At 42.6% G+C, this 14,889-nt stretch overlaps 1 protein-coding gene across 2 annotated transcripts; it reads left to right on the forward strand.

Moving 5' to 3' along the window:
- The first annotated feature begins 548 nt into the window (after positions 1-548).
- On the forward strand, positions 549-14,780 carry LOC308131934 (uncharacterized protein). Of its 2 annotated transcripts, XM_080498837.1 has the most exons (12): positions 549-731; positions 3,108-3,788; positions 9,327-9,374; positions 10,650-10,694; positions 10,865-11,221; positions 11,676-11,708; positions 11,846-11,905; positions 12,715-12,807; positions 13,045-13,152; positions 13,270-13,386; positions 13,915-14,019; positions 14,148-14,780. In XM_080498837.1, exons 1-11 carry the CDS (start codon positions 687-689, stop codon positions 13,975-13,977), a joined length of 1,650 nt encoding a protein of 549 aa, XP_080354963.1. In that variant the 5' UTR covers positions 549-686; the 3' UTR covers positions 13,978-14,019; positions 14,148-14,780. The 2 variants fall into 2 exon arrangements, with proteins under 2 accessions (XP_080354963.1, XP_080354964.1); XM_080498838.1 differs by lacking the exon at positions 10,865-11,221 and having other exon boundaries at positions 550-731.
- Positions 14,781-14,889: the final 109 nt, after the last annotated feature.

Here is a 14,889-nt window from a genome sequence, read left to right on the forward strand (position 1 = left end):
CACAACTTGCAGTACATGGAGGCGGTGGCACAGACACACACATTTGTATACTGTCTTTCACAATATTCTGCGAGACAAAAGCTTTTCTTTGTCTCCGGGACTAATGTATTTGAAAAAAGTGAATGCATTGTTTATGCTGAGGGGTTTGCTGATAGTTTCCACCTGGTAATATACTTCAAATGAATACCACCATTGTTATATTATGGAATGCAAAAGTACAAAGTACAAAGTAAAATGTAGTTATAGAAGTAAAAAAAGTATTTACTAGACTTGAGCATGTGCAGCGTGGTTGCCATGTGTGCCAAAAAAAGTGTGTAATCCAGGGGAGGGGGTGTGGCGCTCTCTCTCTCTCTCTCTCTCTCTCTCTCTCTCTCTCTCTCTCTCTCTTTCTGTGTGTGTCTCTCTTTGCGTTGATGGAGAGGTTGCATAACATAATCCACCAACTGACCAAGCTGTCCCGCACGTGCGCGTGACGGAGGTGGGGGTGAGTCCACGCTGTGCGCCTCTTGCGTGCGCTCTGCCTCTCCACGCCCCCATCCTCCATCCCGGTGCTCCCATAGGTTCCGTGCAAAGGTAACAGAGGGATCGGGGGTGCTTTATAAACATCCTCTGTGTTCAGTCGGCCTCTCTGCTCGTGTCATTTCTTCCCCGGTTGTTTTCCTCGTTTGCACCAGCCTCTCGCCAGGATGCCCAGCAACAGGAAGAAGAACGCGCGCCGCAGGAGGAGAGTGGTAAGTGGCGACAAGCGCACTTTACCCACCGGGTTGTTTACTTCGCGTCAAGATCTCGCCAAGCAGTCGTTTCACTCCTTTTCCTGTGGAATCCAAGGTTTTTGTTAAATTAGAACATAAGTAAAAACAGAAAAGAAAAGAGAAGAGAAGAAAAGAAAAGAAAATGAGAAAAGAAAAGAAAAGAAATTAAAAAAAGACACAGCGGCCTCTGACGTCAGTGCGCCGTTAATCCAATTTCAATTAAGCTTCTAAACATGCGATGAAACTGTACCGTTATAAATACTACAGACAAATGAGCAATATGGTTCATAGGTTTTGCGATCACACCACCTGAAGTAATCGTGTGCGTATTTAACAGCTCACATTTAGGCTTTGTGGAAGGTTTTCTGATGCGCGCAGTGAGTGGAGCGCTCTCCGTGCGCCGTGCGTAAAATCTGGCCAAACTACAAGGTTGCTGCAATAAAACGCACGGATCTCCACTAAATCGACATAATACAACGAATCTAAGTTGCAGGTGATTTGATCCGACTGGACAATAATAAATAGTAGACAAAGAGACGTTTGCTTTTCTTTTTTTTAATTATTTATTCCTGCGCGTAACGCGCGTCATTTGTGCGCTTTTGCGTTAAATCCATCAAAGCGGATATTTCTCATTCCACATTTTTGTTTTTATTGCACACAACCATGCAAAGTTTCACCTTCTGGTGCGAATAGAATGTCTTTAATGCTGGCAGCACTACACGGTGCATTGAGGGCACATAGTGTCTTTGGTTAGGGCTACACTCACTACATAATTCAACACGCTGAAGCAGCATCAAAAGTGACAGGATCATTTTAGTTACCTCCCCTCTCCTCTTAGGTAACTCGAAAAAAAATTTCACTTTTGAACATTCAGTGCTAGAAGAGTGGGAGTGGGTGTGACGAAGGGGTGGGGGTGGGGGCGGGGTAGCTGAGCGAGCAGGGGCTCTCGTTACTTGAGGAGTGAAGGTTACTCCATCACTCAGGGCTGCATGGCCCCCACTAATTCTCGACTTTTTCAAACACACATCTCTTTGTTTCATATGTGGTGTGAAGAGGATCATTAAATCTCTCACTAAATGATCATTAGGAGCTTCTAGTTCTGCACAGGCCTCTCAGTCTTGAATCCTTGTGGCATTCTCCCCCACTCAACTCTCCCCACTCCCCACTCCCCAAAGCCTGCGGCTTGTTGGGCCGTGCACTCCGTGACTCTCAACACCCCACAGCTGTATTTGGTAATGTGTTGACTGTAGGAATGCCTTGTCTGCTTTTTCGCCAGACTGGTGTCTGCACAGTTTCTCTGGTTCTTTCATAGTCCATCGGTGACGCTCTGATAAAAATGGCCCGTGAAGTCATCTGCAGCCGCTTGTTATCGCCAGTTCTCTTGGAAATATCAGGCCAAGGGGAGAGAAGGAGCTGCCGGACACTTGAAGACAACAAACTGAGAACTCCTCTTTGAGCACACATGCCTTTGCATGTGTGTTTCTCACCTTCAGCCACTATTAGGAATACAGTGAAAGATTCAGAAGAATCAAAAATATCTGATAGTGAGTTTCTAGGTATCAAGCTGTGCATGGGCACAGAGAAGGGAGGGGTTGTTTTGACAGTGACTAGCAAGACAGGCACACACACACACATCAGCTTACATGCACACACACATGGTCTGTCGGCTTACAGTGCTGCAAATGCCTTCCTGGCTGCCAGCCTAACAAAAGCATTTTTAGCGAGTGATTGTAACCTGATTAGAACCTGATTATGATGTGATTAGGTCCACTGTCTGCTCCGCAGGGCACCCATCGGTGCTGCTGACTCGCGCGGTTTCCATTCCCGCTTCACCAGACCTGTCAGGACCGCTCTGATTCAACTAATTAGCCCCCATTATCTAACTCGCTTTGCTGGGCCCACTTCCAGTCATCCCCTCCCTCACAGTGGTCTGCGCTCCTAAAAAACGTTCATCAAAGCCGAAAGGGGTATTGTCCAGAGCTGAAAAACACGCCGGACCTGCCTCGGATGGCATGCCTGGTATTTGTACAGACAGACAGACATGTACGTGAACGAACCACGGACTCACACCAGCATCAGGAATGGCTTCTCAAATCGCTATTTACCGCTCTTTGTGTTGCATCTTTATCCTTAGGCATATGATTTTGCAATTTCAATGCATAACTACACTAATCATAAGCAACCAGAAAGGTTGCACCTCACAATTTTTTAGCTTTTAAACTTTAGCTTATCATAAAAATTGAGAAATAATCATTTTATTTTTAACATTTATTGTGTGAGACTGTTCAAAGATTAAGCTCAATGACAAGACAGCAATCATTAATCGAGATATTTCTGTGTTTTTCACCCTTGCAGCAAGCCCTGAAGAGAGCGATTGAAGAGAGACAGTTAACCAACCCACAGGCTAAAGGTAGCCCAGCCATTGCAGTATGTGCTCCCCCTTCAGCCACCCCAAAGAAACCGGCTAAAGCTCCAACTAAAGCTCCGGCTCCGGCTCCGGCTCCAGCTCCTGCTAAAGCTCCAACTCCAGCTCCGGCTCCAGCTCCAGCTCCAGCCCCGGAGAAGATCCCTGAGAAGATCCCAGAGCCTGTTCCCATTGTTATCCCTGTTGTGGAGATACCCAAAGCAGAACCAGTCCCGGAACCAATCCCAGAACCAATTCCAGAACCAATCCCAGAACCAGTCCACGAACCAGAACCAGAACCAATCCCAGAACCAGTCCACGAACCAGTCCATGAACCAGAAGCAGAACCAGAACCAATCCCAGAACCAGTCCAAGAACCAGTCCAAGAACCAGTCCAAGTTCCAGAACCAGTCCCAGAACCAGAACCAATCCCAGAACCCATTTCAGTTGAGGTAAAGGCGCCTGAGGCCGAACCTGTGTTACTTGAAGAGACTTGTGCAGAGGTTGAGGTTCGAGCGCCTGTCGTTGAGGAAGGTGTTGAGACGCCGCTCGTTGTGGAGCCCCCTACAGCTGAAGCTGCTGTACCACAGGAGGCCGAACCTGCCATTCCTGAAATTGAACCAGTTCCTGAGGTAGGAATGCTTCTCTCTTACATTCATGAACAATAATTTGAAAGTTGAATGTTGATCATCAAGTAAAACATGTTTGGTAGGTACAGATTCAATATTTTTCTTTCAATATATTTATGAGGTTTTTAACAACTTAACAAAACACAAACACACTTGCCTCATATATATGTTATGATAAACAGTCAAAGTCAAACAGGTGTTAAGCTCAGGATATACGTCATGTACTAAACAACTGTATCGGTAAAGAAAGAGTTGGTGAGTATACAACTAGTTATATAAAAAAGCAAATAGATAAGAATCAAAAAAATACAACAATTTGTGTCTATAGCACAAAGCCTCTTGTAGGAATAGTGGAAACATTTAATCCAATATGTGCCAGGAAGGGTTCCCATGGTCTGTGGAAGACATCATCTTTGGAGTGTAGTTTACATGTTAAGTAGTCGAGTGGAATATAATCAATTATGACTCTCTGCCATTGTACCTTGGAAGGAGCATTGTCTGAGATCCAGTTATTTTACCATTTCTGAAAACCTTTTTTTAAAAACACCTCACGATGCTGGTTTACTCAAGTATACACTAGCCCAGGTATAGCATCTCACCAGGGTTTGGGTTAGGATCTAGTTTGCTTCTTGCCGCAAGGAATATAACAAGCAGAACGTGAAAAAACACGTGGAGCAGTTGAAGCCTTGCAAAAGCAGCAAGGCAGGATTGGTAGAGCCTGTAAAGACAGAGTGAAGAACGTGTTCTATTTAACCAGGGGGGGATGGGAAAATAGCGGAGTGACTGACAGCTGTGCCAGAGGGGGGATTGGCTCGAGTTTGACGTTGGCTATAGTAAATCAGAATTCATCTTAAGCATGCGTCTTTGAATTGTTGCCTTTTTGGAAAGGCGGATGGGATTTGATTCGGTAAAAAAATTTAACAGATTGTGTTTGGTTTTGAACTGAGGTGTTGATCGGCTATCTGGATTTGAATATGTATGTGAAAGATTCAACTTCATCAATAGCTAATCTTAGGTTAAGTTTGGCCTTTGTGCAGTTGGTTGTTGTTCATCCAATAAAATGTACATAGCGTACACTTTAACTGTACAACATCTTTTATTGCACATCTATCTTCTGACGCTTGGTATTTGACTCAAAATATACGAAATGGCACCAATGCCCATAAAGCTCTGTACGTTGGGAACAGAATGTTCTGTGTCGGCCGCCGCGCTGCGCATACATGTTTATCTTCTGAGTCTCAGCGCAGACTCAGACTCACGGCGCTGTCCTCCAGCGGAAGAGCCACGGCCCCATGTGACGCACATGCGTGTGCTCACATATGTGTTGGTGCACATGTGAATGCAGGCATCAGCGGAGAAGCAAAGGTGCTATTAGTGGCCGTGGTGTTACGACTTTTCGGAGTTCTCTGGTGGTTCCCTCTGGTCATCGACCCGTTCACTTAGGACGTTCAGCTTGTAAACTCCGGCCCCCGGAGGCCTGTGGTCTTTATCCGCGAAGCTATACTGGGCCTGTAAAGGGGTTCCTATAGGAGATGCACTGACTGTCATTATGTAGTTTTATGATTTTGGCTGTATCCACCCCCCCCACCCACCCCCCCTCCCCCCTTTCCGCCCTGTCGCCTCGACCTCCCTCCTCCTCTCCCATGTCTCCCTCCCTCCCTTCCCTCTATCTCACAGCTCAGTTCTCCCTTTCCCTTATTTCTTACCTCGCTCCTTCACCGCTCGCAGATGTGCTCGGCTCAGACGCACAGAAACTGACCGTTCAGACATTCACGCACCTTCCTAAACTGCAAATTGTACACTATTGCAACTTATGTGCACATTATTCGAGTAAACCTTTATTCATTTTGTTTTATGAGCTTTTCTTTTTCTTTTTGCGTGCACCTGCAGCCACAGTTTAGCACGAAAGCGTTCGGTCTGCGCATCACGCGTCGGGCTAACATTTAGCTCTGCCGGTTGATAGATAGTAGAGTCGAAACGGGCGTAAATGGGGCTCGTGTTCAGCTGGCTTTGGGGCCAACAGCAGGCCCCACCGCTCCTCGATGTGGTCACGGAGACTCAGGTGAGTGTGAACCCACCACCCTGACCTGTAGACCTGCTGAGTGTGTCTCGTTTTCTGTTTTCTCTTCTCTTTCTTTTTCCAATGTCTATACGAAGCTTGGAGCGATGGTAGGCGTGGCTTTTGGCTTGGTTGAACATTGTGTACCCACTCCTTGCGTCGAGCTCCCATTCTTCCCCATGTAGAGTCCACCCCACCCCCCACCCCCCCCCCCCCCCACACACACACACACACACACATCACCATTTCCTCTATCCTTCACTTCTTCTCCCCTGCTTCTTTTCTCTCCTGTCTCGGCCTCAGAGCCACAATTAGCCTGTGCGCTCATCACTTGTTCATCAACCCATCTTCCCTTTATCATCGGGTCTTTGCTTGAGGGAGGCCGGGGCTGCGTTGGGGGATAGTGAGTGCTATGTTTGGGAGGTGAGGGAATGCATTGCTGCTTGTTGAAGCGCGTGTCTCTGTGATGCCTACAGTTCAAGCCTTTGGTATTTGAGCACTGAGGGGGAGCTTACGTGGACAGCTGCCTCGACCTTTTTAGAGTCTGTGACAAGCTTCTGCTGAAGGCATGACTTGGGGTTTCATCCACTTTCTGGCTTCCCAGTAGTTCACAAGCAATCTCATTGACTTTAATGGCGTGTGAGGGTTTTTAGAGAAAAGGAGAGAGAAAGAAAGACAGCAGCAGACAGACAAAGGTAGCTACTAAAGGTGAACTAGGAAGGAAAATGATCAGTTGGTATAGAAAACCATGTGTGGACCCTCCTCCTCCTCCTCCTCCTCCTCCTCCTCCTCCCCGTCTTTCCTCCACATGTACACACATACATTCACTGCACTTCTCACATTTCCTGGCAACTTTTATAGGTTTGTTTTCAGGGACAGTATGGACCTTTGTTAGCTCGAGCATTCACTGCACATCGCCTACATCTCCACCCCTCTTTTGTTTCGATATTATGTGGGCATCTGTTTAACAACTTCTCTTTTATACGTCACAATGCTTTTGTTGTTTTGTTTGGCACATTTTTTTTTAAACTGTATTTTCCTTCCAAAATCAAAGTAGACCACGTTTTGCAAGATGGCCTTCAAATGTGGAATGTTGATTGCAACTATACCCCAGGTTTTCTTCTGAATAGAAGAGCGACTGGGTTCGAAAAGCATTAGGAGTGTAACTTTGAGAATATGGTGTTCTGCTGGAATCTACTAACTTCTCATAGCTTAAACATCGTGCTTAATTTCTTAACATGGTCTTTATTTCAGTACTTCTCACCAACTTTTCTCCAACATTTCTTAGTCGTCAAGCAAACTAAGGTCCCTTTTACATGAAAATGATCAGAAAAGTTTAACATGGAGAAACAATGCTGTACATGTCAGAACTTGAGACTGGTTGAAAACCGTTCCATTTGCATACCAGGACATGGACTAGGTGCATGTTTTTATCATGCAACTTTACATGACATGTACCCAGAGAACAGTACAGTAACTTGTGCTGTCCTTTTTTGTTATGTGATGGCAGATGATGGTGTGGTAAATTTTAGTAAAAGTGAATTTTGTTTTACAAATGTTGTTAACTTTGAAAGATAATTATTATTTTAAATCTTTGTGTGCATAAGGCCTAAAAAGTTAAACTGATGTTGCTGGCCTGTGAGTACACAGTGTCCAGAGTGAATTTAGCTGCTCTTTTTTTCTAAAATATCCTCCCTTCGTGTTAGCCAATCAGCGTAACTCTTGTTTCGATTGCATTTTGGTGTTTTGATCTGTGTCTCTATTTAAAAAAACATAAATTATTTTCCCGTCCATCCGTTAAAGACCTCGACAGTGCACGTGTGAGCATAAAGATGGAGGTGACAGACGTTGAGTACACGGTGTCCTATCTGAGCTGCTACCTCCTCTGAGCTGTAGAAAATAGGTTCACTCATTAGTTAATGCTAACCAAGTGTATATAACTTAAGAGAATATAAAACAACATATAATACTATAATACAGAGCTTGAACTATCTCCATCATTCACTTGGGTTTTGTTAATCTGACGTCAACATTTTAATTGTTGGGATTATAAACAGTGGGGGGAAAAAAAACATTTTAGAATGATACATACAATGAATAGAAGCATTCTTTTCTTAATGCAGGCATTAAAGAGTGAGATCAGCTCTGGTTTGAGGCTGCATCTGTGTTGAGATCAGTTTGGTACAAAGTGTTCTGCTGCTGGGACAGGCGAAGGGGGGTGTGTATTCTGTATGTAGCCACACGTGTGCATGTGTGTGTGTGCATGTGTGAGCATTTTACTGCCGAGCAAAAGGAAGGCATACAGCCAACCCAACCCCCCCCCCCCCCCCCCCCCTTCAGTCCCCTATACCATCCCTCCAAGGCTCTACCGGAGCACATATTTACCCTTGTCGTCTACGTGTGCATATTTGCCCACTCGGCCTTTTCTGAAGTATTCTCTAAAACCCCACACATTGGAGTCCTCATTTATTGATACGGATATCAAAAAAGAAAGTTGTAGAGGTTATCAGATTGTGACCGATTTTATCATGTTTTTGTGTGGCGAAATAATACAAAAAGTCGTAAGTCGGCGACCGACTGTCTTGTGTGTGTTTTTTGTCCTACATTGAAGAGAAACCGGTGCAAGACCGGAGGTTAAATAATTTATCGCCGGGCTCAAGAGGTGTACAATATTTATGCACCATTCCCTGTGAGTGCCATCGCCACTCAGCACACTTGGCTGCACAAGGGGGCGTTGCCTGTGGCCGATTAGGCGGCTGGCGGAGCCAAAGAGAAATCTGGGTGACCTGGATCCTGATCTGAGAAATATGGAAAAACAACATTTCAATAAGATTAATTGAAGGTATTATTCTGAATTGATAAATTTGATAAATTTGCATCTGAATGAGATGATTTTCTGATGGATATAAATGGGTTTTGTGAACATATAGAAGTACTAAGAAGGGGGAGTAACACCTTCCTGTTATGCAATTGGTTGTAACATTCCTGTAAAAAGCATAATGTTCCTTCCCCCCCTGCCCAGCTCCAGCTACACACAAAGCACAGTGTGTACACAGTGTGTGTGTGCTTTAGCTGTTTGTGTTTATGTAGCCCCGATAAATGATCTGAAAACATTCTAAATTGAGGCAATTTCTATTTTTCTCCTTTTTTGGACAGAGAAGACGTGTTCACTGGCGTTTCTCAGTTGAAATCCTTGAAGAAATCAGTTCTGCTTTGGTCCACGTCGATTTGCTTTGGGGGCATTTTTAGGCTTCCTGTGTGCACTCCTCCCAAAGCACGACCTTTAAAAAGTCACAAAAAGGATAATAGTATCCAGTGTAACATTTGAAACACATTTTTAACTGCATGGTATAATCGTAAAGAGTATTTTATAATTAGACACACTTTTTTTTTTTTTACCAACCCTATACATTCGATATAAATGTGTGTTTTCTTTTTGAGGGATCCTTTAAATAAACTCCTTTCTGTATTTCTGTTTACAGGTCGTACCCTCAGCTGAGCCTCCACTAGAGCTTCCTGTGGAGAGTGAGGTAAGAAAACCTTTTTTTTTTTTAGAGGCACTCACCCCTTACTCAAACATAGAGTTGGGCAGTGAAGCTCTGCGGTATGTGCCAGAGGCGGACCTGGAGTCAGTAAGACAGAAGCATAACTCAAACTGACACTTCACAAGTTGAACCAGCTTTGATTTTTTGAAAAGCTGATTATAGGCTTGGAGACATCTGGTCTCACTGTGAGAATATAGTGAGTCTGAGCTTGCATATTCTTCCTGTGCATGGATGGATTTTCTCTAGTTTCTTCCCAGAGTCCAAATAGTCATGATTAGAAATTGTCTGCAGTGAATAAAGTGGATCAAATTTGACGGCTAAAAAAGCACTGAAAATTATAAAATGTATTAAATGAGCCAGTAATGTAATAATATGTACATGCTGCATTTCTGGGAGAATTTTTTTTTTTCCTCTGCAGGTTTTATGCAGTTTGCTTATCAAAAATATGGATAGTGAATGACATTGTCAATATATTCATTAATTGAGGAAACAAATGCAGACACGGTCTCAGTAGCAGTTAATAATGTATTAAAATAGTAAAAGATTTTCACAACCATGACGAAGTTAGTAGTTGTTACAGGAAGTCTTTTTCCATTGCGTTATCCATTGTTTGCTCATGTGGAATAGTTTTTCGCTGTAAAAATGCCATTGGCCCTATATACTGTAGATAAAACTGAATTCCTTTAATGCAGATTTCCATTTTTATTTTGAATAAAACCCCAAACTAAAACAACTTTAAACTTTCAGTCTTTAAACTGTGGTTATAGAAGTAATTTATAAAACTTGACTTTCCATTCAGTTCAATATATGAGTTATAGAGGCAGATTTAAGTGTTGTTTTGCTTGCGTGTGTAAACAACAGCACAGACCCACACAAAGCCTCCACTCATACACTTTAGCCTCGGAGCAGCAGAGAGTGAACAGAAGACAATCCCTTCAATAGAAAAGTGTTGAAAGCTGCAGTGAAATCACAGCTTTCTGAGTAGCAGCCCCACTTTCGCCTGATGTCACATTCTCTTACAGTCAGATACAAAAAAGGTATAATTCATCAGCAAATCTCTCACTAGATAAAAGATCACTCTGATATTAATTACTGACAAAAAAAATCGTAAAAACAAGATAATAAGAGGTTTGATTTGCAGAAACAAAACCATTAGTATGAAAGTAGCAATTTCACAGCCGTTCCTTTGATGATTTATTAGATAATTCGTTGTTTTGAATCATCCTTCTGTTTAGTCATATGCAATGTATCATTTTCCAGGTTACAACAGTCATCACCACAGTTACAGAGACAGAAATCGAGCAGGTAAGACGCGGCTTCACACTAGTTATGTGATCATTGCAGTGTAGAGTTTTGATCATGCATGTTACCGGAGTGTCCTGTCATACCGTGTTCATGGAGTGTCACTGTAAACTATCAGTGGTTGCATGTTGCATGCCGTCTTAACGTGTGCCGTGTTGACTTTGCATGTGCAGACGCATGACGTCTGCGAAGTGGACGCCCCGGCAGCGGAAGAAACCGCAACTGAAGTCGAAGCAGAAGAAGAAAATGTCATACCAGAGCCCGTAACAGAAGCCCCCGAAGAGCCAAAAGAAGAAGAAGCGCCTGTAACGGAGGAGATTTCAGCCGAGGTAGAGCTTGCACCACAGGAAGTGGCCGCGGAAACCGTGGCGGAGGAAGTCTTGGAGATCAGCGTGTCCGAGCAAGAGGTGGAAATTGCCGTTTGTGAAGCCCCCCGACCAGAGGAGGAAGAGGATAAAGGTGAAATTGAAGTGTTGGCTGAAGAGGAAGACGCACCCGAAGCCCCCGCTGAAGATGGTGCAATCACAGAGGTGCTACCTCATTTAGAAAACTACTGTCCTCTTCTTTTCGGTGTTTTCAAATCATTCCTATCAATGGAGCGAAACCTCTTACAGCACATTTTGTTTGTGTGGTTTGTTCATGTGCTGCATGTGGTTTGAAGCAGTGTTTCCCAACCTTTTCTCTGATACACCAAAACATTACAAGAAGGCCAAACAATCATGAACTTTTAAAAGCAGACACCTTCCTTAAACTGTGGTTTTCTTTATTCAAAAATTTATTCTGATCACCTTCACCACAGCTTTGTGCTCCCCATGTTGGAAACCACTGTTTTTGTTTTGTATTTAGGCTTGTGTTTGTGGTGGTATACTGATATTCAAACAGGCTTTATAAAGCTCATTTCCTCCACATTCCTCAGCATGTTTTCTCATCTATATGAAGCCAAGACCTATTAGCAAAGTCTGAAAATGTATTTCTTTTGGTCAGGATGTTCCGGTCCAATCAGAGGAAATCCCAACGGTAAGAATTTTCTCATTGAGCTTGAAGGAAAAAGTACATTTTGAAACCCTTATGAATTTTAATTGTCCTTGTCGTATGACTAATGCTGAACTAGAAATATGAACGTTACCCTCTTAATGTGGAGCTTTTGTTTGTAGCTGCCAGAGGTCATCCCTGAGGTCCCTGCAGAAGAATCCCCTCTTACTGATACCAAAGAGGTAAGAATAGAATAGAATAGAATAGAATAGAATAGCTTTAGTGTCATTATATGTCACATATAATGAGCTTACAGGCGCTACTCAGGGTTGCATGTGATAAATATTAAAACAATAATATTCACCTAATTATTTATCTTATAGTCCACAAATAAAACCTGAATGCATGAATGAATAAACAATTTCAAAAAATATTTTTAAATAAAGTTTTCAAGTAAAGGGCTAAACTTAGTAGTTATTTTTCATTAAATAAATTAAATACTGACTGTTTTTATTCATAATTCTACTTAATCTCATTGCACTAAAAAAAATGTGAGTTTGTGCTAAAATATCAGTGTGACAACAGTTGCAGACTATATATACTAGATATAATATACCTCTAATTAGCACAAGAATTGTTTCTACTTTTTACTGCTCCTGGATATCATGATCTGGCAATAATTACATCTTATAATGTGAAAAAATATCCTTATTCTTACTCATTATGAAAATCCCTGAATTAATTGAACAATGATGTATTTTTGCAGAGGAGTGACGTAAAACAATATACTGTACCAAAAAGCCAAAACTGGTTTAAAGCCAGAACTTTTTGCTGTAATTTGACCGTTCCAACCACTTTTGGGCCGCGCAATTCTCAAATGTTCATAATCGATTTGATCAGATGGATGATTGCTGCAGCCAGAAGTAACTAGTATAAGGAATTTTTTTTGTCTCAGGTTCCTCGATAGTTGATGATAAGAAATATAGACATAGCAGGAGTTGTCAGCTGGTGGCATTGGCCTTTCTTACTTTGTTATTTTCTTGCCCCTCAGCTGATGGAAGAAGCATTGGTTGAAGACTTTGTTGTGACAGAGTCTGCCTCAGCAGTGGAGAGCGCCATCGCTGAGTCGGCTGCTGCAGAGGAGGTAAGCCCCGTGACAAGAAACAAAAGTCTACCAGACATTGCAGCTGTTGCATGATATAGCACAGCATTTTGAGAGCTTGCAACTTCAATTCAAAGTTATCTGATCTTCATCAGAAGCACATTTTAGCTGTAGGTAAACATCATGTTTGGCGTCTCTGTCGTTTCTTTGTAAATGGAAATAATTTTCAAAACTTTTTTGAAGCAAAATCTTAAGTTCTCCTTCCTCTGTGACTTGTAGGCAACCATGGCCATCACTGACACCCTCAGCGAGCAAAAAGAAACTATACATATGGCCCCTGCAGAGCCTGAGCCTGAGCCTGATGCACCTGCAAATGAAGCCGTCATTGTGAGTTTCCCTCTTTGCACTCCAGTTTGATTATTTCAGTACATGTCTCCGCTCCAAAGAGCGCGTGAGGCTATCGTCCACCTTATCTCTGACCACTGCTTACCCTTTCGTACGCAGGATGTTGCTGCTGCTGCTGCTGAGGAGACGTGTCCGGAGAAGCTGCCGGAGGAGCCAAAGCCACAAATCTGCGACATGGCACATCAGATGCAGCTCGCAGTGGAGCTCAGTTCAGTGGTACATACATATTTAAGATTAATTAAAGCTTGAAAAACATGGGGCCCAGGCTAAATGAGCCATATAAATAAAGCCCTTTTGGGCATTATTGAAGCTCAAAATCCTCGGCTCGGATAAGTCGTAGTTCATTTATAAATAAGTAAATAGCTACAGCAGTCAGGTTGGCATTTTAATTTTTTTTAAGGATTTATGAGAGTACAGATCAGAGCCTGACTATTTGCTTGGGGGAAAAAATTAATAACATGAATAATAATTGATGTCAGTGCTTCCACCAACATAAATCTGCAAATGCCTTGCTTTGGAAATTGATATAAACAAAATAAACTGTTAAAAATAAGAAGCACGACTTCACCTCCTCTCAGCTCTGACCACAAAGTAAAAGACCAAGAAAACACGGTCTCTTTCTTTTGTCTATTCTCTGTCAGCTCTAAAACAAATTCCCAAAAGAGTTTGTTCAAGTCGATGTTATGTGCTACGCTGTACTTATATACGACACTGACCTGACTGAATTTCTGTGTTTTTCCTCAGGAGATGTCCATGGACAAAACGTTGAATACACACATAGTTCAAGAGGTTCCCATTGAGGGCTAAAACCTCAACACACAGTTCAGAAGACCCTTTTTTTTTTTCTTTGTAAGTTTCTCTCAACATCAAATCTGCCCTTTCATAAATTCTGGATTTCATTCTTCACTTGACATTTCCTTTCTGACCCATGTTGTTAACCCTTAAATGACTTCTCCTTCCCTTCCTGTCTCTTTCAGATTCCCCCTTGGCCAATTGGAGGACTTGAAATATTGTAGGGAGTCAACCGACCAACCCTTTTTAATTTTTGAAGGCTTAGGACGGGACCGCCGGGAAATCGCAGGGATATCCACACTTTGAAGTGCCTTTCCTGTCCTGGTTTCTATTAAAACACCAAACCAAACGTCATGGTGCTGCGTTAAAGGCAGCACAGCAGACCTACCGTGGCTCCTCTAAATCTTTACCCCACCATCTAGCAAAACAAAAGCAAAAAACAAAGAAAATGTACAGAGTTTGGAAGCAGAATGTCTGCGTCACTGTATACACTTATCGCATGTGAATATTGTAGCATTGCTGAATGTGCCTACAGTGCGTACCAAAACCGATGTCATGATGGAGGAACAACTTGTTCTGTTGTTTTGTATTTCAAATTCACCGCGACACATATGCAAACTTTCCCCCTTAGTCTCAACTTGTGTTTCTCTTTTCACTTTTCTTTTCTTTTTTTTCCCTTTTGTAATTCGTTTTGTATAGATCATATGATGTGCTACAGTTTTGTCTTCAAAGCCCATGTTCTGGAGTGGAAATACAAAGTGGTCTGAGCTGTTGACTGGCTTACTTGACCTTTGAAATAAAGCTGTAATTCATCATTATGTACTGGGTTTGCTTGTTTTATCTGAATGCCACATGGACATGCAAATGTTTGGAGTCAGTATTTCTGTGAGGAGAAGACTATATGTGAAGATGATACTTACATACAAA

The sequence above is a fragment of the Blennius ocellaris genome, assembly GCF_963422515.1.
Source record: "Blennius ocellaris genome assembly, chromosome: 7".
Taxonomy (NCBI): Eukaryota; Metazoa; Chordata; class Actinopteri; order Blenniiformes; family Blenniidae; genus Blennius; species Blennius ocellaris.